Consider the following 21645-nt stretch of genomic DNA (forward strand, 5'->3'; position numbering starts at 1 on the left):
GTCTCATAAAATCCGGAGGTCGCAAAAAGGTAAACCGTTCAAGGCTTTCCACGACGCCGTCCAGCGTCAGCGCGCACTTCAGTGTCTCGGCTCGGTCCCTTGTGGCTTGGAGTCGCACGCATCTGGTACTTGAAGAAAGAAGAAGAATTGTCTTGCGCGGTCGTTTGGATATGCATTGATGGTCGGGTCGGTCGTTCGGGGAAGTCGTGGTGGTGAGAGCCTGGAGAAGGTCGCTGTTCGCGTGGGAAAATGCGAGAGAAGGAGGGAACCTTGATTTTTGAACATTTCAAGAAAACGTGTGGTTCACGGTCCAGTCCTGCGGCCGGGCGGTCTCACATGCGGCGCTGTCTGGCACCGCCTAGTGGTGCCATGCCCGCTGCAACTACCTACAAGCGCCCAGATCCCCCACTAAAAAGTCCCAACCAGCGGGAGCCTGAGAAAAAAAAATTCGTGTCAGCACCCACCGGAGAGCCCGCTCATTGGGTCCGGGCCGTCCTTTCAGTCCCGGATCGCCCTGTTTTTCTGCGTCTTGAAGGGTCGGTGCTGCCGCCAGATTCCTTGGTCATCTGGGGTACCTATTCATGCCCAGCTTCCCCGACCTCGAATACGGCCATGTAATCCACGGAAGCAAAGCAGGCTCTCCGTTCCGATGCAAACCGGTACGTAATGGAACTGAGGGATGTCATGCCAAATCAGCATGTTATGCCCGTGGCTGATTTAGTGTCTTTCATGCCTGAATCGCACGCCAGCACGTTTCATTGTCTGCCCTAACAAGAAGGAGAACAAGCCAGACGGGTGTCAGGCACCGGTACCCGTAGCACAAAGGCTTCCAAGATCTCGCATGAGGCGGTTCAACAACAAAGCCATGCAAGCCACAGGAGAGGATATCGTGCTGATGCCTCCACCTCTCGGAGAAAGGTGCCGAGTAGCAATGTGAAAGGATGATGGGGAAAACCTTAATTTTAAAAGTGAAAAACAAGGCTAAAAGCAGATGTCGCTTTAGGCCAGGGTTAGGGTTTAAAACCCCCTGCATAAACGATGGCAGGTTGCCTGCCGGAGCTCAGACGCTCAAACTTGGGGGTGCAAGCCGCATTTCTCAAGTATCATGACCAGGAACCAGCCAAAAATACAAACAAATCAATACCCACCGCAGTCATGATGCACCCATCACGTAGGGCGTATGTTGAGGAGGCTGACACTGAGGTAAGGTCTATCATCCACACCCCTATCTGTCATGAATCGCAGCCGCTCAACATTACAGCCCGAACTCGAACTGACCCGCATCGTCGTTTGCAGGACCGAGGAAGTGGAGGTATTGACATAGATGCCATTCGTGAGTAGCCCCCGATAACACCCCAAACACTTTGTCTCCCATGTACTGACTTTGTCCCAGCAATCGACCGCGACTATGACATCCCCGGAGCCGGCGCAGGCATTGCGCCCGAGAGAGCATCAGCCATCATCTCACAATTCGAGCGCAAGCGATTCGCCGCCACTATCGCGGTCCCAACCGACGATGGACGTGTCCGCGCCAAACTTCGAGAGTTAGGCGAGCCTATCACGCTGTTCGGCGAAGGACCGGTCGATCGACGCGACAGGTTACGAGAGCTTCTTACCGAGCAGGCGCAGCAGGCGACAGGCCAGGAGAGCGCAGATGTGGAGATGCAGGATGCTGGCAACGACGAGGAAGCGGAAGAGCAAGAGGAAGAGTTTTACTCTCGGGGAACACAGGAGCTTCTCGATGCCCGAATAGAAATCGCCAAGTTTACGATCCCCCGAGCGAAACGGCGCGTCGAGTTTCAGAAGAAGGAGGCTACGATTCCTCTCCGTACCCATGTCAAGTTCAGGAAGGAGATCAAGGAGCGGCTTCAGACGTTTGAATTGCAAGCCAGTCAGACTGCGGGAGATCGTCATGTGAGCATGACGAGGTTTTCACCAGATGGACAGATGATTGCGACTGGAAATTGGGGCGGTCAAGTCAAGCTTATCGATATACCGACTTTGGAGCATCGCAAGACGCTGCGAGGACATACCAACAAGATCAGCGGTTTGGCCTGGAGGCCTGGTGCTACCCTTCCCGAGGCCAACATCTCGGAGGACACGGTCAACCTTGCTTCGGGTGGTGCAGAGGGCCAGGTTCATCTTTGGTCGCTAAATCAAGATACACCGCTGTCGACGCTCTCTGGGCACTCGCAAAGAGTATGCCGTGTCGAGTTTCACCCTTCTGGAAAATACCTCGCATCTGCGTCTGAGGACACGTCGTGGAGACTATGGGATGTCGAAACAACAACCGAACTGCTTCTTCAAGAGGGACACTCGCGGGGAGTGTATGCCGTAAGCTTCAACACCGACGGGTCCTTGCTGGCCAGTGCAGGTCTGGACAGTATTGGAAGAATCTGGGATTTGCGGTCGGGACGGACAGTTATGATTCTCGACGGGCATCTGGATGGCCACATCAAGCCGATCTACGGGCTGGACTGGAGTCCGGACGGGCACCGGGTCCTCACGGCCTCGGCAGATGGATGGATCAAATGCTGGGACGTGAGAAAAGTGCAGAGGACAGGCGGAATTGGCGCGCACACAAGCGCGGTATCAGATGTCAGATGGTTCAAGGGGATGGATGAGCCCGTTGACGGGAAGCCACCAGGCGAGGACGACAAGGGAAACCAGTTGCCAAAGAAGTCTGGGACGTTTTTGGTGTCGTCTGGGTTTGACCACAAGGTCAACATTTTCTCGGCTGATGACTGGGCTCTTGCTCAGTCGCTGAGCGGCCATACTGGCCCAGTAGCGAGTGTCGATGTAAGCCGGGACGGCAAGTGGATCGTCAGCGGTGGACATGATCGGACTGTCAAGTTATGGGGTCGTAATGATGCAACCGGTCTGTATGGTGACTTTTAGGGATCACTTCCTTGCAAGTCAGAGAGGGGAGGAACCGGGCCGGAAATAATGGGGATGTTAAATGTATAGTAACTAGCTGTGAATTGATACCCGAATACAAAGACTGGTCTGGTCCCATTTTCATCCTCTGAAGAAGTACTTTGGTACCTACCCAGATGCGGCGGCGAGATGTGAGAGCTGCGCTGGCGTCACAGGTTGCTGGGACCGACGCACGGGCCACATTTTAAGTGGTTTGCCAAAAAAGGCCGATAAAGGCTTGGGGGATCTTGAATCTTGGGGTGATTGTTTGCTTTCAGCTTTTCCAACCTTCAAGCTTAACAGCCTACAACTCTTCATCGCGTCGCTCGACTTTTCTAGCAGTGATCCAGCTCGCCTTGATCGATTCCGACGACGACAACGACGACAACGACAACGACAACGACAACGACTGCTCAATGAACGAGATCGAGTCCCACACATGAGCAAGGGGGAGAGAGAGATCGATTCGATTCTCCACCGAAGGAAGCAAGTCGCCGCCGCCGCTCGAGCCAGGGAGTAGTTGCTTTTGTCTCTTGATCTTTTCGAGACGACACACACGACACGACACGACACTAAGAGGCAAGGAAATGTCTTCTTCCAACAACTTTGACCGATACCGACCACCAAGAGAAGCACCCGCTCACCCGCCAAAACCGCCGTTTATCGCAGAGTACAACAACACTTCGCAGTCGTCATCGCCTGCTACTACTGGGAGAAGGCGCGAGGGAGGAGGAGGAGTGCCGCCTGCTGTACCGTCGCCCCCGGTTTATTCCTCCAGGACATCGCCGCCGCCGCCGCCGCGACCGCTGCGGAGCGCCCCCTCGCCTGCCATGTCTAGCCCGCAGAGGTCGCAGCAGCAGAGGAGGGAGCAGTGGCTGTTCACGCTGGACGAGGTGAAGAGTACGCCAAGTATCATGGACGGGCTGCCGATTGGGGAGGAGAGGTTGAGGAGGGCAAAGGGGGTGAATTTTATTTACCAGGCGGGCATGTTGCTGGAGCTGCCGCAGATTACGATTTGGGTGGCGGCGGTGTTTTTTCATCGGTTTTATATGCGGTATAGCATGGTCGAGCAGAATGGGGGCATACATCACTATGTAAGGAGGGTTTCTATATTCCTGGGAGAGTTGGATGAAACCGAACTAACCACGAGGAAAAATGATTTAGAATATCGCCGCCACGTCGTTGTTTTTGGCGAATAAGACGGAGGAAAACTGCCGCAAGACGAAGGACTTGATCATTGCTGTCGCCAAGGTGGCTCAGAAGAACACCAAGCTGATTATTGATGAACAATCGAAGGAATACTGGCGGTGGCGGGATTCGATCCTTGCGTTTGAGGAGATCATGCTCGAGACGCTTACCTTCGATCTCATGATTAATAACCCCTACGGCGAGATTTTTGACCTGCTGGCTGAGCTGGATTTGATCAAAAACCACAAGCTGCGGGATGGGGTCTGGGCTTTTTGCAACGACGCGTGTCTGACGGTGCTGCCGTTGGTGTTGAACACGAGGGAGGTGGCCATCTCGGCGATTTTCTTCTCGGCGACGGTGAACAAGGTGCAGATTGGGGATGTGAGGGGCCAGAGCTGGTGGGTGTACTTGGGGGGGACGGAGGAGATGGCGGCGTTGGGGGTGAATTTGATGTGTGAGTTTTATAGGGAGAACCCGCTGCGGAAGCAGGAGAAGCGTCCTCCCAGTCCGGAGTTTAGGCTGGAGAGCACGAGGAGGAGGGGGGATGTGGCTTTTGGGCTTGGGGGGATGATGGAGGTTGATAGTCCGGGGACTGGGACGCCGACGCCGGTGGGGACAGATAGGGCTGGGACGCAGAGTCCGGGGCGGGGGAGGGTCAATGGGAACGGGGTTGTCAAGGAGGAGGAGGGGGGGGTGAAGAGGGAGGGGTCGTCGTCGGCCGAGGAGAGGAGGGCGGCGGCTGTTAGGGCGAGTGTGGAGAATGGAGATTCGGATGCGGCGTTGAAGGCTGCGGCGAATGAGTTGGGGGTTCATGAGAATGGGGATGGTGGTGGTGGGGGGTTGGTGTCCCCTGGGCCGATGCTGGCGGCGATCAAGAGGAAGAGTGCCGAGTTGGAGGATGCGGTGGATGCTGCGGAGAGGGAGGCGAAGAAGATTAAGTTGCAGGATGATGAGGATGAGGGGGAGATTAAGGGGTCTTGATTGAGGAAGATAATGGGGGTGCGAGAGATTGGACTGGTAGCACTTCCCTCTTCAGCGGTTGACTCTTTTGTTGACGTTATCATCATTTTTATTTGTTGTTTTGGAGTTTTTTTGTTGTTGTTTCCGGCGCCAAGGATTAGCGAACGGGATATTTAGGGGGTGGTTTAACCAGGAAAGGAGGGTTTTCATATCGAGGGGTTCAGATTCTGGTGTATCATATTTTTTTTTTTTATATATTCTGATATCCCTCTTTTTTTTTGGCTTTTTTTTTCTCTCCGTTTCATCTCTTACCTTTCCTTCTATTTCAATGCTAATAGGCGATGTGGAATGGGGGATTGTAGTTAGGCAGAATCTCTATGGTTTGAGAGATGATATATGTGTTGTCCGTTGTGTGTATCGGTCTGTGTGTGTGTGGTGAGTGATATTTGGATGGTGGCGGCAGGAGTAAGTATCATTATTATGACAAAAGTTTCAATAAATAGTGTTTAAACCTTTGTACCCCTTTCAAAAAAAAATTTATGTTGAATATATATTCACATCCTCCCTATCCCACCGGGCTTCTTCTCCTCGAGAAAGTCAATCAACTCAACCATGTCCCCGACCTTCATCAACTCTGCCCTCTCCTGCTTGTTCAGCAAGGCGACCTTGTCTTTTTGGCTTGGGCCCATGCCTGGGGAGCACATCTCGTTGATGTGGTGCAGGACGAGCTTGAAGGGCATGGGCGCTTTGATTGTTTTGTTGAGGAAGTATTCGACTGCCTCCCAGGGGCAGGAGTTTCTGCCGGAGAAGAGGGTTGGGTTTGCGAGGAGGGCGCGGGCGGACATTAGGCCGGAGAGGTGGGGGATGTTATGCTCTGGTGGGGAAGAAGAGGAGGAAAGGGTGTTGTGGAAGGGGGAGGTGAATGGGAGGGAGTCGAGGGTGAAGACGTCGCCTGAGAGGAGGATGGGGACTTGAGTTCCGAAGGTGGAGGTTAGGATGGAGAGGGACTCGACGTTGATGGGGGTGGAGGAGGGGGTTTGGCGGGTTCGGGGGTGGATGGTGAGGAAGTCGATTGGTCGGGTGGTGGTTAGGGAGCAGGGGGCGAGGAGGGTGGTTATGAAGTCGATGGTTTTTCTAAACGGGGGGTTAGGATGGGGTGGAAAAGGGGAAGGGGGGGTTGGGGGGGGGAGACGTACCGGAGATCTTTGTGGACTCGTATCTTGATGCTGACGCTCCTGCCTTTGGGGCTGTTAATATCCTTTTCTAACCCTGAGACATCCCAGCCGTCTTGGTGGAGTTGGGATCGAGTTTCGAGGACCATGTCGCGGACTAGTTCTCGCTTTTCCATGAGGGCGGCGCCAAGGGTGGAGGAGCAGGCCCATGATTGGGGACAGCCGCAGTTGAGGTCTACCCCTGAGGCGAATGGGACGACGAGGGAGGAGGCTCGGGCGAGTTCTTGGGGGACGTTGGCGCCGAATTGGACGATGGTTGGTGGTTGGGGGCCGGCGGTGGAGATGGTGAAGTCGCTGTCGCGGGCGAATTTGTTGCGGTTGAATTCTTTGGCGAGGACCATGGGGGTCCAGCAGAGGTCGGTGCCGTAGTGGTGGACTGTTTGGCGGAAGGCGAGCTGGTAAAGGGGTTAGAATAGGGGTCGTTATGGGATAGTGAGAGGAGGCTTGCCTTGCTGTACCGCACCATGGGGGCGGAGGTGTGTAATAGACGTTTCTCATTTTTGGCAACCTCGAAGAGTTTGAGGGGACTGGTTTATGTGAAGATGGTGGTGTAAGTGAGTGTATCTACCAGATGTGGATGGCTTACAAGCTATGAGAGAGGACAGGGGTGTAAGCGAGTAAGTGAGTGGTGAGGGCCAGCTTACTGTATGAACTCTTGGTTCAGTGGGTTCGCCATTTCGAATAATTCAATTTGATTTAGTTTCAATAAGATCTCTAATGCTACGAGTTCATCTGATGGTGAGTGAGTCTTTCGCGAGCCTTGGTTTACCCCACCCCAGACTTACACAGTTGAAGCTCACCTAGGTGAGTCAAGATCTACAAACTGGTAAGATGGTAGGATAATGGGCGCTATGCTAAGGTAGTAAGTGCACTGTTCTCCCATAACAGGTGTGCTCATTGACCCAGCTCACGGGAAACTCTGAATCTGTTCGTGAAAAAAGTTGCAGGAGTTCAGTTGACAAACTCCAGATTTTCCCCGCGAATGTGGGGGATCAGAGACTGACAGCGGGCATTTTGAGTGCTCTGATTGGCCGAAAGTATTTTTTGCCCCTCGGTGACGAGGTTCACCCCGCCATATCAAGCATCAGGATTCAGTAATCGAGGACTTTACAAGGGCACGGTGACATCAAATTCGAGTCATTCAACCGAAGTATAAGGTTTAGCTAGTATGGATCCGGCTCCCCGTCCCAACGCCCTCAAGTCGATGGGCCATAGGCTGTCACTGACCAAACTAAGAAGAGCGTTGAGTGGCAGGAAAAAGAAGCTTCAGGAGATCCAGGAACCCGACGAACCCTACCAGACAACACCAACAACAACCAAACCAGAGGAGGGGCAAGAAGAGGAAGAAGAAGAAGACGACGACGACGATATGAACGAAGGAAACACTGTCATCGGCCTGCTGGGTGGAGGGCAGTTGGGCCGCATGCTTTGTGAGGCCGCGAACCCCCTGGGAATCGACATTGCCATTTTGGATGAGCACAATGCGCCGGCCAAGCAGGCGCACAACACCAACCGCCACGTTGTTGGCTCTTTCAAGGACCCCGGGCGCATCAAAGAGCTCGCTGCCCGCTCTGACTATCTCTCAGTTGAGATTGAGCACGTCGACACCGAGGTGCTCGAGGACATTGAGAAGAATGGCGTCCCCGTTGAGATCAACGGTGAGATTGTTACTCACAGACCACCAATTCACCCATCATGGAGAACTCTCCGTCTCATTCAGGACAAGTATCTCCAAAAGGAGCACTTCAAGTCCAGCGGCAAGACGATCCCTATTGCTGAGCAAATAGCCATCGAGTCTGGCGATGCCGCCCTTGACTCGCTCAAAAAGGCTGGCAAGCAGTTTGGTTTCCCATTCATGCTCAAGGCTCGCAAGGGGAGTTATGATGGAAGAGGAAACTTCAAGGTCGACAGCGAGGATGATTTTGCGGAAGCGATCAAGGCTCTGGGAACACTGCCTCTTTATGCCGAGAAGTGGGCTCCCTTCGTCAAGGAGCTCGCTGTTATGGTCATCAGGACAGAGGACAGCGACGGCAAGCTCAAGAACTGTGTCGCCTACCCGGCGGTTGAGACCATTCACGAGGACAGCATTTGCACCAAGGTGTTCATGCCCCCGAGAGACGTCTCTGAGGATATCTGTGACAAGGCGAGGAAACTTGCTACCGAGGTTATCAGCACATTGTGGGGGAGGGGTGTCTTTGCCGTAGAGATGTTCCTCCTCGAGGATGGTAAGCCATTGCACCATCAGTCTTGACGCAGCAAGCTAATACGATTTCAGCTTCTCTCATGATCAACGAGGTTGCTCCTCGCCCTCACAACTCTGGCCACTACACTATCGAGGCAGTCCCTTACATGTCCCAGTACAAGGCTCAGCTCCACGCTGTTCTTGATCTCCCGGTCCCGGACAAACTCATCCCCAGGGTCCAGTCCTCCATCATGCTGAACATTCTCGGTGGAGCCAAGCCAGACTCTCACCACCACCTCTCCGGTCTGGCGCGGAGCACATACGACGACGACATGGACGTCTATCTCCACCTATACAACAAGGAGTCCAAGCCTAGTCGTAAGATCGGTCACATCACCCTCACCGGATTCTGCTCAGTCCAAGAGCTCGAGGCCAAGGCGAAGCCCTTTATCGATCTCGTCGACCAAATCAGACTTGACCGCCTCGAGGCCACCTCGGAAACTCTCCGTCCTACCCAGGAGACCAACGGCTCGGCCAAGCCTGCGGAAAAAGCCCCCGTAGAACCTGCGACCGATAACCACGTTGAGGCCCAAGAGCTGTCTGCTGTGGCAGCCTCCAGTGACAAGCCCCTGGTCCTGGTAACAATGGGCTCCGACTCTGACCTCCCCGTCCTCAAAGCTGGCTTGGACATCCTGAAGGAGTTCAACGTCCCCTATGCTCTGGATATCACCTCGGCCCACCGCACACCAAAGTACATGATGAAGGTGGCCGACGAGGCGGCTGGCAAGGGCATCAAGGTGATTATCGCTGCTGCCGGTGGAGCGGCTCATTTGCCGGGTATGATCTCTTCTGAGACGCCGCTGCCGGTGATTGGTGTGCCGGTCAAGGCTACGCACTTGGATGGGATTGATAGTTTGTTGAGTATTGTGCAGATGCCAGTATGTACCCTACCTTTTGAGTGATGATGATGATGATGATGGTGGTGGTGGTGGCTGACAAAGAAACAGAGAGGCGTCCCTACTGCTACGGTGGGTATCAACAACTCGACTAATGCTGCGCTGTTGGCGATCAGGATCTTGGGGGCGTTTGTGCCAGAGTATCAGCAGGCTATGAAGAAATATCAGGTTGATATGGAGGAGGCGGTGATTGTGAAGGGGACTAAGTTGAGGGAGGGGGGGGATGCGGCTTATCTGGCGGGGATGAAGAAATAGATGCAACGGTTGTAGGTTGAAATGTGTGCGAGTTATATCGGAATGGGGGAAAGGGGGGTACATAAAATGGTGATAGGTCCGGAGTAACCTGTAGGATGGCGAGTAGCTTTGCTTTTTCGTTTGTTCGTCCTTATCTCTCAATGTCACATTTGGCAATTTTTGGCCAAGTAGCCCACCCAGCTGCTGATGATACAAATGTTTTTGCTATATCTGGTCAACTGGTTCCATCGATGAGCGTCATTCTTCATTCCAGTCACAACCCCCCCACCCGGCCAGCTTCTCCTCTCAAAACATCTTCACGCATACACAAATTCCTTCTGTCATACAACAACCCTGCCCCCTTTCTCCCCTTTTACTGCCCAGTCTTCTTCCCGCCGCCACCCACTCCCTTCTCCCCAGCCCTACTCCCAATCCCCTCGGCGATATCCTTCCAAACCCACCCCGCCCTGCAATTCTTCTCATTCCCCTCCTGGATGTTGAACCTCCCCACCGCCCTCCACCTCCACCACTTCCTCTTCTCGTTGACCGCCGTCGTATCCCGCGTGAAATTCACCATGCCGAAGCGCTCCCTTGTTGGCTTGAGATCAGACAGCATCATGGACGAGTGGCGGGGCGTCCCCGTCAGGCTGAGGGTGGTGATATCGACCTGGGTGTTTGGCGGGGCTGTTTTGGCAAACCGCTGGAGAATGGGGGTCGACCAGCGGGCGTAGGGGGGCAGGCGGAGGTGGATGAAGGTCACGAAGGGGGTGGTGAAGTAGCCAACGTAGAGGAGAGGGATGAGGCCGCAGGCGAGGGAGGCGAGGGGGTACTGGGGGGGGGCGCCGGATTTGATGTAGTGGGGGGTTAGGACTAGGCCGAAGCCGGCGAAGAGGAGGAGGGTTGCGAAGCGGAGGGTGCCGAGGAAGGTTGTTTCTTTGATAGGGGGGTTAGCTTAAATGGGGATAGGATATAAGGTGGGGGAGGCGGGAGGGGGGCTTACTGCCTGTGCCGGCGTGGTAGATCATTAGGCGTTCGGGGTATTCTGGTTGGGGGTGTTAGCTTTGATGTGTGTCAGTTGAAAGGTGATGAGGGAGATGACATACCAGTCTTTTCCTTTTTTCCGTGGCCTTCTTGCTGCTGTTGCTGTTGCTGTTGCTGCCCACCCTTGGCTTTTTCTGCTGCGGCGAGTAGGGCTTGCTCTTCGAGTGCTACGTTTTTGGTGGAGGTTTGAGAGTTGGGTCTGGATGCATAGGTTGCTCTTAGGATAAGTGAGGATTGATGACTCCCTAGCCTGAGGATTTCTGGTCTGGTTGTTGTTGTTGTTGTTGTTGTGGTTGTGGTTGTTGATGTGAGTGATGAGAGAGCTCGGGCGGTGGTAATAATATGAGGGTATGTTGACAGCTTGACACCTCCCCGCACCCCGTTGCTGAGCAGTGCTCGAGATAAGCCTCCAGTTAGTCTCAATTGAATTGTCATGGTTTTAGAATTGGCTTGTGAAAGCAGAATCATGAGTGAACCTCTCAGAGGTAAGATGGGTAAGAATTTCCAGATTGGATGTTTGAACGATTGATGAGTGGGTGAAACCAATCAAATTGCTGTTTGGGAGCTGTGGTGGAAAGTGGCCCAAGCTCCTTGGACGACACATCAACGCGGCGACCACCAAGATATTTCAGAGATGTGAAAGGAAATCTCACGTCTGACGTCTGCCAGTATTCAGGAGACGGCGCCGCCTTTTTCGCTTCATTGAAGAAAGAGAGTCGATGCGGGCCGAGTTATGAGACAACTGCTGATCAGCACGATGTCTCACCCCCTTAACTGCTCACGGGACCTACAAGGTTCGAGATCTTTCATCTTCCCACAAAGCTCTCGCTCCTCACCATGATCGCCACTGGCACATTCCTCCAAGTTCTGACTCGGATTCAACAACAATGAGCAAGTGTCAAGATATCATCCTCTATGCCGAGAATCTCATGGCGGCCGGAGGTTCTGAAAATATTTCCAGCGGCCCCTGAAGTGTTCAGGAGAAATGCCCTGAAAGCAAAGAGCGTAAAGGAACCTACCTTGTGTTTCCACAACAATCTTTTGCGATCTAGATGCTATAAAGACCCATTCAATCCCATCCCGAGATGAGAAGTTGAAGTTAGGTATAGAGGTAGGCAGATAGCTACGACATCTTGATCTCATCAAGCCTCAACTTAACTTCTAACACCGGTCCACGATACTAACAACTCAGTCCTCATTGAGACTTTATCAAGATGTTTGTATGTCCTTCTACCACCGCTCCGCTCTTCGCTTATTTTTCCTGACCCAAGAAACTCGGCAGTTCTACCTCCTTGCCTTTGTGACGACCGCCTTTTTGGTACTGGAAATCGTCAAATCAGGCAACTCGTCACCACAATCCAAGCCGGATCACCAGAGCGAATTCACGACTACCTTTACTTGGAAACTCGAATGCTCGTCTTTTTCGGTTCCTGGGCGTGCTAGGAACGCCGCCCTGTGGTGTACATCGCAGCGCTTTTATTGTGATGTGGATGGAGAAACGAGATACAAGTACGCTCGGGGTCAGGAATTTGATGAACGGTGCGTCAGCATGTGTCAATGCAGAAGGAATGTTGTTCCCGGAGTCGACCCCCTGTTTGACACAGAGAGGCCGGTGCGCCGTATCTAGAAAGACTAAACTTGGGGGGGAAGGGGTAGTTGTGGTTATTGTTGGAGACAATAATGGTTTGGATTGGCCGATATGATCATGATAATGGATTTGATCTCCATCCAATTGTAGTCTTTGACTTGCACTCCCGCTTGATCAAGTGACGGTTGAGGTGGGTTCTTTCTTCTGAGGCGTACCAGTAGTAATTCAAAATGGATATCATCAGCATCGCCGATATCTGCACTTCCCCATCGAATTGCCTGGGCGGACCCAAGAAATCCAAGACACTTCGGAATCATTTCTTAGCCTTCGGGTCCAACCTGAAGCAAACTGGCGATCTTCGGAACATAGTTACCGGACTGCAAGACATTGTCATCTCCGGCGAGTTCTTCAAACCCTCTTTGAAGATAAGCCACCGAGGAGAACCACAATGCGGGCCGAAACCACAAGACAGATCAACAGCCAACCACCGTATCCGCAACAGGGGGTCTCAACATCGTTATGTTCATCCGAAAACGAGTCCACTTATTCGTTTAGCTCTACAACTATAAAGGGATCGCATAGACCCTCAAATTCAGACTGAACTTTTGGAACCTGCAAGCTCTTCAGTCGACAATATCAGCTCACCACAAAATCCATCTAATCACAACCTGCCTAGCTTGCTTTCTCTTGTCTTGTCCTCTCGCCCAAGTCCAGCACAATGAAGGTATGTCCCTCGATAGGTACCAACTGCCAATATCCACTTTCTGATCTAGCATGCCTATCCAGTTCTCCCTCCTCACCGTCCTCGCCATGGGCACCGCATTTCACCAGGCCCTTGCCTCGCCCGTTATGTCCGATTCGGCACCGGCCAAACGACAAGACCTTGTCACCCCGTTCGTGATCGAATGCTCACCGGGGACTGTCCCTGGTGGTGGGGACCCCAACGTCTTCTGCTCACGCAATGGGATCTCCTGCACTCTGGATGGAGAGCTGGAATGGACACCTACTACGACGGATCAAGCCCCTGAGCAAGTCTGCTTCGAGATCTGCTATTGCCGCGTCAACCTCATTCTCGACCCCCCTGCCGGTGGTATTTAGGGGCTGATTAGAGGAATATGGCGCTTTGAAGCTGCTGTGGTGCTGAGGGGGTGGTGGTTTTGATGAAGGAGAGGTTGATGTGGGAATAATAAGGATGTTTCTGCTTTGATGGTGTGTAATAGTGGCTTGCGTTTGTTGCGGTATTTGAAGCCTAATCGGTTGATTTGGTGGCTTCTCTCATCAGCTTAGTAGCTTAGAAATCTATGTGCGTTTTGTTACTAATTCATAATCTGTTTTGTCTGATACTACAGCACTGCATATTGGACCGCAAATTTCTGTCCAAGGTGAGAGTTATCATCGAGTTAGGGCACCCTTAAACGTTATATTGTTCCATTAAGTCTCGCCAGTCCTTCTCAAGTCAAAATCTTCCGTGGGTTGAAACAATCAGAATGCAAAGCAGCATCATCTTCCAACCTTCTTAGTGTGTTACCTGCCTAACGAGAGGTGATACGGACCGAAATATAACACAGCACCAAGCCAAACAACTTTCCCGCACCGCTTGGTTACCTTATCCTGAATCCCATACAATTACGGTATAATGAGAATCTCGCAATCTCCACACTGTCGACGAGGACGGTTTCTACATGACTCCCGCGTAGCAAGCTATCTTGAACACACCGATGAACTGAGACAAGGCTTGGTGCTGTCCATTTAGCGCGTGATTGTCACTTGAAGGTCCGCAACGAGATTCGAAGAGACATGATGAACAAACCACAGCTGTGTTGATCAACAGACTCAAACCAAAGAGCCTAATCAAAGACACCAACGTCATAGACATCAGAGGTGATAACCGCCACAGGGGAGTATACCTCTTTCTCTGGCAGAGCCAGCCTACAAGGCAGCGTTTTTCTCGCCTACTCTCTCCCAAGCCATGTAGCTCAACTTCTCAACACAGCTTCCAGTTTCCCGCTGGGTCGGTGCTCACAAAGCGTCAGACCGTGTACCAGCTGGTATGCAACGATGCGGTCTTGAGCACCGCCCAAGCCACCCAGCTTTGCAGACAGCTGGGCTGGGCGTGCGATGAGGACGGATCAATGGTGAAGGAGAAGGATCCAAACACATCAACAGGAGACCTTTGTAGATTTTGTGAATGCCTGTCGTCCTAGGGTATCAGCCTGGTATGTTGTGGGCTTGAATAAGAGAATAGGAAGAGTGGTGCTGGATATCTGTGGTCTAATGGCGACGAGGAAACTGTGGCTAGATGTGTGGGAAGTGGCGCTGGGAGAATACGAGACTGCCCATATCGCGTGTATCCGGATCGCTTGTGGCTTCTCATCCGTTTCGAACGGAATAAAAGACTCCCTATTGGCATTCTCACCTACACTGGACAAATCACGGCCCATTTGGAAATCAGACCGCGAACAGTTTAAACCCTCCCGCTATCAGCCGGAAGCCATCGCATCAGCCCAACACCCATTGCTTCCGGCAGAGTCTCGTCGAGAGATACCCCGAAACAGAAGGAATGTACACACTAGGTAAGGTAGCCAACACGGCTGGAATGAAGACGGGTTCATCAAAAACCCTGACATCACCGCCCCGATCTGCCGGAACATAAAAAGGGTCCCAAGACAGCTTCGGTCTCACTTAAGCCTCCTTCGGACAACCCACCCACCAACCCAAGAAATCTCCCAAGTCCACCGCCCAAAAATGAAGGTAAATCACCCCTTGTTCCAGCTATCCCCTTCCACTAACAAAAACCATCCAGTTCACCCTCCTCACCCTCCTGGTCCTGGCCCAACGGCATGCCCTCGCCTCGCCCCTCGTCTCCCTCCGTCAAGACCTTGTCGTCCGGACCTTGCGGTGCGACTTTGGCACCGCCTCCATCCAGGCCGACACGGCAAAGTGCGCAGCCGAGGGCGTCTTTTGCAAAGAAAGCATCGGCGTGGTGATCACCGCCGGCACTGCCGCGGCTTACACCTGCCTGCAGCAGTGCAGCTGCGTGTAGCGAACCCGCAACTAGCTACCTAGCCTCTTGGAGGACATGTGTCAGGCGCTTGGGATAATGCATGTGCCTGATGATAGGCTCTTAATAATAATACAGTAATATATGATCCCGTCGTTATCCCCTTGGTGATGTTTACACCCCCCCTCCCCCTGTTCTGCTCTCCCGGCGAGAGGAAGACAAAAAAAAGATTCATTTACAAAAACCAGCCCTATCATGTCTAGATAGCTTACCATATGAGACTCTTCCATATTCAGACAGAAACAAATGACATGTCTTCCAGTTCTTCATAAACACTGCCCCCACCAGACAAGAAGAATCTTTCTTGGAATCACTGTCGATTAGCCCCTAAGGTCAAAAACACTTACACCTACCCAAACCAACCCCCCCTACTCACTCTCCTCCCCCTCCTCCCCCCCAGCATCCCTACTCTTCCTAAACCTCTCCTTCCCCGTCGCAAAAAACGCCTCCACCGTCCTCCCATCAAACTTCCTCCCGTGCATCTTGCTCAGACACTTCTCCGCCGCCTCCCGACTCCCAAACTTGACCATCACGATCCCCTCCTCCTCCTGATCATACAAAATAACATTGTTCACCTTCCCCAACGTCTCACACTCCTCCCTGATATCATCCTTGATGTCCAACAGCGCAGCCGGATCCTCCTCCAGCTCCTCCAGCGTAAACATGTGCCTCAAAATGACAACCTTGTCCCACTTCCCCCCTCCCCCACCCACCTTTTCCTCCTCCTCATCCGACCAATCCGCCAACTTGGCCGATAACTTCTGCGTCTTCCTAATAATCTTTTGCTTATCCTGACTGGCCTTCTTGTTGTTGTTATTACCCCCCTCCTGTTTCACCCCCTTCCCCCCCTTCCCCCCCTCCCCATCCCCCTTTTCCTCATCATACTTCACTCTCTTATAACTCATATCCGCCGCCTGAACCCTCATTTTCGTTCCCCCCTCCCCAAATCGAAAATCCGTGTCATCCAGCAACATAATCGCCATCTCCACGCTCTGCGGCTTGAAAAAAACCACCAGCGCGTCCCCCTTAAACTTTCCCTCCCCGTCCGTGTACATCTTGATCCTCGGCCTCCCCGAGTCAATCTCCTCGGCAATAACCCCGCACTTTCGCGAAAACAACTCGGCCACTTCTTCGACTGTCGCGTCCGACGGAAGACCAGTGACGTACACGGCCGTGTTTTGTCTTGGTTGCGGGGGCGGGCGTTGCTTCTTTTTGCTTTTTGTTGAGGTGCCATTCTGTGAGGAATCCTGTTGTGGGGGGAAAAGAAAGAAAAGGTAGAGGTATGGTTAGTGTTCTGTCCTTCGGATTGCATGATGGTGGTGCTTTGACATCATCCAGAAAAGAGGAACGGATATATCGAGGCGAAAAAGTTTCTTTATTGTTCTCAGATTGTCTGGTGTGATATGGTGTCTTCCTTCTCTTCGCGTATAGAAACATCATCACGGAGGTAGGTAGTGAAGGAAGGATAAGAAGAAAAAACAAAAAAAAAAGAGAGAAAAAAAAGAAAAAAAAAGGAAAACAACACACAGCACGTAGCCGATGTTGCAAAAATGGTGGTGTGTTCGCTCTTCGCGGCAAGCTTACCTCTCTATCATCCCCATACCCCATCTTCCTCTTCACACCCTGCGCCGACCCATCATCATCATCATCCACCCCGGGCACCATGTATCCCCTCTGCTGCTGCTCAATAAGCGCCTCGTCGATGATAGGGATCCAGCGCTTCAGGCCCTCGTCAAACTCGTATTCGGTGCCGTCGTCCTGAACAGCAATGTACTTGTTGTCCAGCTTCGAAAACGAGATGCGCTCGTCCTGATCAAACAGCTCCTTGTCGGTTGGAAACGTCCAGTATTCGGCTTCGGCGGCCATGTTGACGGATGTGGTGGTGGTCAGAAATGGTTTTGGTGTTTCTGTAAAAGGCGAAAAGAGAATCGAGGACGTGGAATGTTTTTTTTTTGGAGAACAGTCGAAACCAGCATTGAAATGACGTTGCGCCGCTTGCGACAAGAAACCTGGGGTACAGCGGCCTTGGCGCGACGGCCCCACATTGAGGTTGGTGGCCCAGAAGAAAGAGATCGGGGCTGGCACTGTTTATTTACGCATTCTACTACCCCTTGGTTTTGTGCAAAGGACAGTCTTGTTATCATTACACATCCCTATTCTATTCATGTCCGTGTTTCTCGACGAGAGGACAATAAACGTTCCCCTTATTAAAGAGCCTCAAATCCAGAAATCAAGACGTGGCTTCACTTCTTCTGCACCGTCTTCTTCACCCCCTCAACGAAAGCCTCCACAGCATCACCACCACCTAGCGGCACAGACCCGCCCCTCACCAGACCACCGTTCTCAACCGCAATACCCAAAGAACCCGCGACAGTAGGCAGGCCGCCATCCCGGAGCGCTGATGTCAGGCTTGCTAGACTTTGCGTAAATTGAGGACTGCGCAGCACCTTCTTGAGGAGAGCGCGCTTCTGCCCGGAGCTCATGGCCTGCTTGGCAGCCTCCACTGCCTCCGCACTGGGCTCCTTGTCAATGTCATCCCCGTTCTCACCCTGCTGCGAGAGAACCAGTACCATGGGCGGGAGGTAGCTCAGCAAGTTGTCGACGTATTCCTCTGACGCCGAGTCGAGCATGGGGATTGTAGTCGATGGTTCGAGAAGATCATTGAGCAGGGGATAAAGCTTGCCCTGAGCTGACTGACCATCGCCCCCGCCGAGCTTCTGGTTGGCCTGGATTGAGGCCAGAAAGTTCCGCACCGCATCTGCAGCGTCGTTGTTTGCATTGTTGCTTGCCCTGTGAAAAGACAACACATCAGCACTTGCTCCAACGTTGGTACTCAGATATAACCGGAAAAGTAAACGCCAGAATTCGCATTCTTTGAGGGCCCTTTGCTGGCCAAGTCTAGGAAAGTACATGCTATCTGCAAGCTTGTCTATCCTCTTGCGCCAGAAAACCATGATTAAGCCATGCGGATAGAGTATCAACACCTACGCTCTCGCACCATCAGCACCTCCGTCTCTCGAGTCCTCGCCCTCTTGCCGGAAGTCTCCCCCAGTAGCTCCAGGACCGGCACCTCCGCTGCCGCCGCGGTGGTGGGCATGGGCGTCGCCGTGCCCCTCAACGTCCTCCATCGTCTCGTCCTCATCATCACGTCGGCTGTCGTCAGTGTTGTTGCGGACCGAGGCCAGCTCACGGGTCACGTCCACCTCCTCTCCCTGCAAGAGCTGGTCGACGATCTCTCCGATCTTGAGATCCCTGGGGCTGAACCAGGTGGGATCGCCGCTCTGCCCCTGTGGCTTTGACTGGAGCCAGAAGATGTGTCTCTGAGAGGATGAAGTGAACTTGAGGACGAAGATGCGACCGTTGGTCTTGGCTGAAGGCTCGGTGGGGTTGCGGGTGTTGTAAGGGGTGAAGTGACCATCGGTTGGGACCATGACGAGATCAATCTCGGGCTCGTCGAGGGGGACATTTCTGGGTCGCCAGCAAAAGTGGATGAGGTCTAGGTGTGGCTTGTGTTAGCTGGTGTTTGTCGCTGGAGAGCTGGGTGATTGGCATAGCATACCATCTTCCGAGTACAGATAGATATAGCCAGGTCTGGAGTCGGGCTCAACCTTGTAGGGCTTCGAGTTGTGCTGTTGCGTCGTCAGTAAAGTGGGGGATAGCTCGAGACAAGAAGGACCAGACGAACGTCGACCTGGCAGAGGCCCGCCTTGAAGGTGATGATGGGTGTTATCGACATTGCGGGAGGTGCAGCCTGTGGACGAGTGCGAGAATATGTTGGAGTGACGGTGGCGTGATCGAAAAGATGACCGAGCCGGTGCTGAGGCTTGTCGGCGTTCTGTTTCTTGTACAGCTGTTGATTGTGATCTGGAGTTTGTTCAAGTTGCGTTGTAGCTCTGGCTCTGGCGCACTGCTCAGGCTGCCTGCCGTGACGCAGCTCAGCCAGGTCCACAGTGTGCACAGACAGTGTGGATGACGGTGTCTTAGTGCCGTTAGGTACGGCAACTCTCCACGCCAGCAAAGCCCCTGACTGTTACTGCAAACAGTCCCTGGGTTTTTATATTTTTTAGAACGGCCAGACCCTGAGATGGAGGCTGACCTTCGGGGCTGAAGCATGGCCACGCTTTGTCTGACTCGCTATTATAAGACACTTGGTTTTATCTTCACTGAATATCCATACTGCACAGTTCACTGATCGATCAAGGGCCCCTCTTCTAAGCACAGGTGGTCATACACGTACCTACCTGGCAGTAGTGTGCCAAGTCCGCCCCTTGCCATTAATTAAGAGAAACCCAGGCACTTGTCCTTCTCGAAGTTGGCCTTTGCCAGATCCCCATCCGTCCACCTCCCGTCGGCTTGGATTATTTTTTCCAATTGACGAGGAATCGCCAGTTCTTTGGCGAACAAGCGAACAAGCGAACAAGCCGCCACCGCCCAACACACGACCTGGAATTCCGATCCTGCGGCCTGTGGTTTCAACATCGTCCATCGAGATTCATTTCGCCAAGCCAACACCTTTGGGTGCGCGCCGCCCGTTGGGAATTTCTTCGATGCAAGTTCGAGTCGACAGACGGTGACGAACAACGACCAACTCTATGCGCCGAGTTTCCCCATATCACATCTAAGCCCATGGCGCGTCCACTGGGGCCGGTTCGCCTCAAGAAGGCGAGCCCAGTCACTCTCGCTATCGGCGTCGTTTTCACCATTCTTGTCTTATACTTTTTAATAGGCTCCTCGGCCCCTGATTTCTCTGCTTCCAGAAAAGCCAGCGCAGCATCTCACCCGCTCTCACCACCCACCTCTCCATTCCGCAAGTCGACCGGAGGAGGGAAACCAAAGGCGCCGCCCGTCGCCCACTACAACCTCAACAATGTCACCATCACCAGCGACCCCCTGGGCAACCGGGAGAACATCCTCCTCCTCACCCCCATGGCCCGCTTCTACCAGCAGTACTGGGACAACCTCTTGAAGCTGTCCTACCCCCACGAGCTAATCACCCTGGGCTTCATCCTCCCCAAGACAAAGGAGGGCAACGCCGCCACAACCGAACTCCAAAAGCAAATCGCCAAAACACAAAAGTCGGGCCCGGAAAAAGACCGGTTCAAAAGCATCATCATCCTCCGACAAGACTTTGACCCCCCTCTCCAATCCCAAGACGAAGCCGAACGGCACAAGATCCAAAACCAAAAGATCCGCCGCGCCGCCATGGCCAAAGCCCGCAACTCGCTGCTCTTCACCACCCTCGGCCCGGCCACCTCGTGGGTCCTCTGGCTCGACGCCGACGTCATCGAGACGCCCTCCGATCTGATCCAGGACCTCGCCGCCCACAACAAGCCCGTCATCGCGCCCAACTGCTTCCAGCGGTTCTACAACACGGAGAAGAAGGCGATGGACGAGAGGCCGTACGACTTCAACAACTGGCAGGACAGCCCGACGGCGGTGGAGCTGGCCAAGAAGATGGGGCCGGACGACATTTTGCTGGAGGGTTACGCCGACATGGCCACGTACCGGGCGCTGATGGCGTACATGCACAAGACGGACGGGCTGAGGCAGGAGACGGTGCCGCTGGACGGGGTAGGGGGCGCGGCGTTGTTGGTCAAGGCGGACGTGCACCGGGACGGGGCCATGTTTCCGCCTTTTTCGTTTTACCACCTGATCGAGACGGAGGGGTTTGCGAAGATGGCGAAGAGGTTGGGGTGGCAGCCTTTTGGATTGCCTAATTATAAGGTATTTTTTTTTAATATTTTTTTTTTTTGCCTTTTTCTTTTGGGAGGGAGAATGTTGTTACTAACGGGAAGATAGGTCTACCATTACAATGAGTGAAACGTTGCAAGATACAGCAAGCAAGAAAGGTAGTAGCACTGCAGCTGCGGATGGGACTGGGTTTCAAAGTCCCGGGAAAAGTACTTTGGGGAAAGGGGGATGAGGTGTGTAGCTGTGAGGGGCTATAATGGGTAGCTGTGCATGTGTGTGTGTGTGTATAGAGGAAGAGAGAGACGAGATATTTGAAGCAGAAACCATTCATACGAATTTTTTTTTTTTTTTTTGGTTTAGTCATTTATCAAATGTAAATGCGGGAGGTTAGGGAGGGGGGAGGGGGAGGCCGGTCTACTAAAACATAGAGAGGACATTGAAGCCGGGACGGGAACCTGGGTTTGGTGTTCAAGCTTTCAATTGCGAATCGAATTCATGGAGACTTGGGGCGAGCAAGGGGGAGGGGTTGTCTTTTTTGAGTCGTTAGAAAGTTGTACAGATACCACATGATATGATTCAAGTTTATGATTGGGGTA

The 21645-nt window shown here is 53.0% G+C and overlaps 12 protein-coding genes across 12 annotated transcripts; 7 read left to right on the forward strand and 5 right to left on the reverse strand.

Moving 5' to 3' along the window:
• Positions 1-38: 38 nt before the first annotated feature.
• QC763_109110 (uncharacterized protein) lies at positions 39-176 on the reverse strand (the record flags this gene model as incomplete). The annotated part of the gene is made up of 1 exon (XM_062907500.1): positions 39-176. The coding sequence occupies one exon, from the start codon at positions 174-176 to the stop codon at positions 39-41; it is 138 nt and encodes a 45-aa protein (XP_062770454.1).
• Positions 177-556: 380 nt separating this feature from the next.
• QC763_109120 (uncharacterized protein) lies at positions 557-2898 on the forward strand (the record flags this gene model as incomplete). The annotated part of the gene is made up of 3 exons (XM_062907501.1): positions 557-1203; positions 1297-1333; positions 1394-2898. The coding sequence occupies exons 1-3, from the start codon at positions 1039-1041 to the stop codon at positions 2896-2898; spliced, it is 1707 nt and encodes a 568-aa protein (XP_062770455.1). The 5' UTR covers positions 557-1038.
• A 605-nt stretch (positions 2899-3503) lies between these two features.
• On the forward strand, positions 3504-5632 carry QC763_109130 (uncharacterized protein; the record flags this gene model as incomplete). The annotated part of the gene is made up of 2 exons (XM_062907502.1): positions 3504-4010; positions 4081-5632. 2 exons carry the CDS (start codon positions 3504-3506, stop codon positions 5083-5085), a joined length of 1512 nt encoding a protein of 503 aa, XP_062770456.1. The 3' UTR covers positions 5086-5632.
• DUS4 (tRNA dihydrouridine synthase) lies at positions 5546-7237 on the reverse strand. Its single transcript, XM_062907503.1, has 4 exons — positions 6941-7237; positions 6760-6823; positions 6261-6691; positions 5546-6198 (listed from the first exon to the last, which is right to left on the reverse strand). Exons 1-4 carry the CDS (start codon positions 6970-6972, stop codon positions 5619-5621), a joined length of 1107 nt encoding a protein of 368 aa, XP_062770457.1. The 5' UTR covers positions 6973-7237; the 3' UTR covers positions 5546-5618.
• QC763_109160 (uncharacterized protein) lies at positions 7039-10480 on the forward strand. Its single transcript, XM_062907504.1, has 3 exons — positions 7039-8521; positions 8572-9416; positions 9486-10480. The coding sequence occupies exons 1-3, from the start codon at positions 7465-7467 to the stop codon at positions 9687-9689; spliced, it is 2106 nt and encodes a 701-aa protein (XP_062770458.1). The 5' UTR covers positions 7039-7464; the 3' UTR covers positions 9690-10480.
• QC763_109170 (uncharacterized protein) lies at positions 10042-11275 on the reverse strand (the record flags this gene model as incomplete). Its single annotated transcript, XM_062907505.1, has 3 exons — positions 10772-11275; positions 10669-10710; positions 10042-10601 (listed from the first exon to the last, which is right to left on the reverse strand). The coding sequence occupies exons 1-3, from the start codon at positions 11175-11177 to the stop codon at positions 10042-10044; spliced, it is 1008 nt and encodes a 335-aa protein (XP_062770459.1). The 5' UTR covers positions 11178-11275.
• A 52-nt stretch (positions 11276-11327) lies between these two features.
• On the forward strand, positions 11328-12336 carry QC763_109175 (uncharacterized protein; the record flags this gene model as incomplete). The annotated part of the gene is made up of 2 exons (XM_062907506.1): positions 11328-11929; positions 11992-12336. The coding sequence occupies exons 1-2, from the start codon at positions 11924-11926 to the stop codon at positions 12334-12336; spliced, it is 351 nt and encodes a 116-aa protein (XP_062770460.1). The 5' UTR covers positions 11328-11923.
• Positions 12337-13015: 679 nt separating this feature from the next.
• Positions 13016-13610, forward strand: QC763_109180 (uncharacterized protein; the record flags this gene model as incomplete). Its single annotated transcript, XM_062907507.1, has 2 exons — positions 13016-13021; positions 13084-13610. The coding sequence occupies 2 exons, from the start codon at positions 13016-13018 to the stop codon at positions 13393-13395; spliced, it is 318 nt and encodes a 105-aa protein (XP_062770461.1). The 3' UTR covers positions 13396-13610.
• A 1527-nt stretch (positions 13611-15137) lies between these two features.
• Positions 15138-15284, forward strand: QC763_109189 (uncharacterized protein; the record flags this gene model as incomplete). The annotated part of the gene is made up of 1 exon (XM_062907508.1): positions 15138-15284. The coding sequence occupies one exon, from the start codon at positions 15138-15140 to the stop codon at positions 15282-15284; it is 147 nt and encodes a 48-aa protein (XP_062770462.1).
• Positions 15285-15485: 201 nt separating this feature from the next.
• QC763_109200 (uncharacterized protein) lies at positions 15486-17319 on the reverse strand. Its single transcript, XM_062907509.1, has 2 exons — positions 16943-17319; positions 15486-16605 (listed from the first exon to the last, which is right to left on the reverse strand). The coding sequence occupies exons 1-2, from the start codon at positions 17222-17224 to the stop codon at positions 15727-15729; spliced, it is 1161 nt and encodes a 386-aa protein (XP_062770463.1). The 5' UTR covers positions 17225-17319; the 3' UTR covers positions 15486-15726.
• Positions 17320-17375: 56 nt separating this feature from the next.
• QC763_109220 (uncharacterized protein) lies at positions 17376-19374 on the reverse strand. The gene is made up of 4 exons (XM_062907510.1): positions 19044-19374; positions 18918-18987; positions 18347-18854; positions 17376-18148 (listed from the first exon to the last, which is right to left on the reverse strand). The coding sequence occupies exons 1-4, from the start codon at positions 19092-19094 to the stop codon at positions 17602-17604; spliced, it is 1176 nt and encodes a 391-aa protein (XP_062770464.1). The 5' UTR covers positions 19095-19374; the 3' UTR covers positions 17376-17601.
• On the forward strand, positions 19017-21421 carry MNN9 (Golgi mannosyltransferase complex subunit). Its single transcript, XM_062907511.1, has 2 exons — positions 19017-21082; positions 21158-21421. Exons 1-2 carry the CDS (start codon positions 19985-19987, stop codon positions 21176-21178), a joined length of 1119 nt encoding a protein of 372 aa, XP_062770465.1. The 5' UTR covers positions 19017-19984; the 3' UTR covers positions 21179-21421.
• The last annotated feature ends 224 nt before the right edge of the window (positions 21422-21645 follow it).

Source organism: Podospora pseudopauciseta, chromosome 1, assembly GCF_035222475.1.
Source record: "Podospora pseudopauciseta strain CBS 411.78 chromosome 1, whole genome shotgun sequence".
NCBI classification, from domain to species: domain Eukaryota; kingdom Fungi; phylum Ascomycota; class Sordariomycetes; order Sordariales; family Podosporaceae; genus Podospora; species Podospora pseudopauciseta.

What these genes read in the sequence shown, in the direction of transcription:
- QC763_109220 (XM_062907510.1), bottom strand. Translation starts at nt 19,094, where the DNA reads ATGTCGATAACACCCATCATCACCTTCAAGGCGGGCCTCTGCCAGGTC. An exon ending in CGGGCCTCTGCCAGGTCGAC is followed by an intron (nt 18,988 to 19,043) that starts GTTCGTCTGGTC and finishes ACGACGCAACAG; the next exon opens with CACAACTCGAAGCCCTACAA. An exon ending in CTATCTGTACTCGGAAGATG is followed by an intron (nt 18,855 to 18,917) that starts GTATGCTATGCC and finishes AGCCACACCTAG; the next exon opens with ACCTCATCCACTTTTGCTGG.
- QC763_109200 (XM_062907509.1), bottom strand. Translation starts at nt 17,224, where the DNA reads ATGGCCGCCGAAGCCGAATACTGGACGTTTCCAACCGACAAGGAGCTG. An exon ending in GGTATGGGGATGATAGAGAG is followed by an intron (nt 16,606 to 16,942) that starts GTAAGCTTGCCG and finishes CCCCCACAACAG; the next exon opens with GATTCCTCACAGAATGGCAC.
- QC763_109160 (XM_062907504.1), top strand. Translation starts at nt 7,465, where the DNA reads ATGGATCCGGCTCCCCGTCCCAACGCCCTCAAGTCGATGGGCCATAGG. An exon ending in GATGTTCCTCCTCGAGGATG is followed by an intron (nt 8,522 to 8,571) that starts GTAAGCCATTGC and finishes ATACGATTTCAG; the next exon opens with CTTCTCTCATGATCAACGAG. An exon ending in TGAGTATTGTGCAGATGCCA is followed by an intron (nt 9,417 to 9,485) that starts GTATGTACCCTA and finishes ACAAAGAAACAG; the next exon opens with AGAGGCGTCCCTACTGCTAC.
- MNN9 (XM_062907511.1), top strand. Translation starts at nt 19,985, where the DNA reads ATGGCGCGTCCACTGGGGCCGGTTCGCCTCAAGAAGGCGAGCCCAGTC. An exon ending in TTGGATTGCCTAATTATAAG is followed by an intron (nt 21,083 to 21,157) that starts GTATTTTTTTTT and finishes ACGGGAAGATAG; the next exon opens with GTCTACCATTACAATGAGTG.
- DUS4 (XM_062907503.1), bottom strand. Translation starts at nt 6,972, where the DNA reads ATGGCGAACCCACTGAACCAAGAGTTCATACA. An exon ending in TACACACCTCCGCCCCCATG is followed by an intron (nt 6,692 to 6,759) that starts GTGCGGTACAGC and finishes CCCCTTTACCAG; the next exon opens with CTCGCCTTCCGCCAAACAGT. An exon ending in CGAGTCCACAAAGATCTCCG is followed by an intron (nt 6,199 to 6,260) that starts GTACGTCTCCCC and finishes CCCCCCGTTTAG; the next exon opens with AAAAACCATCGACTTCATAA.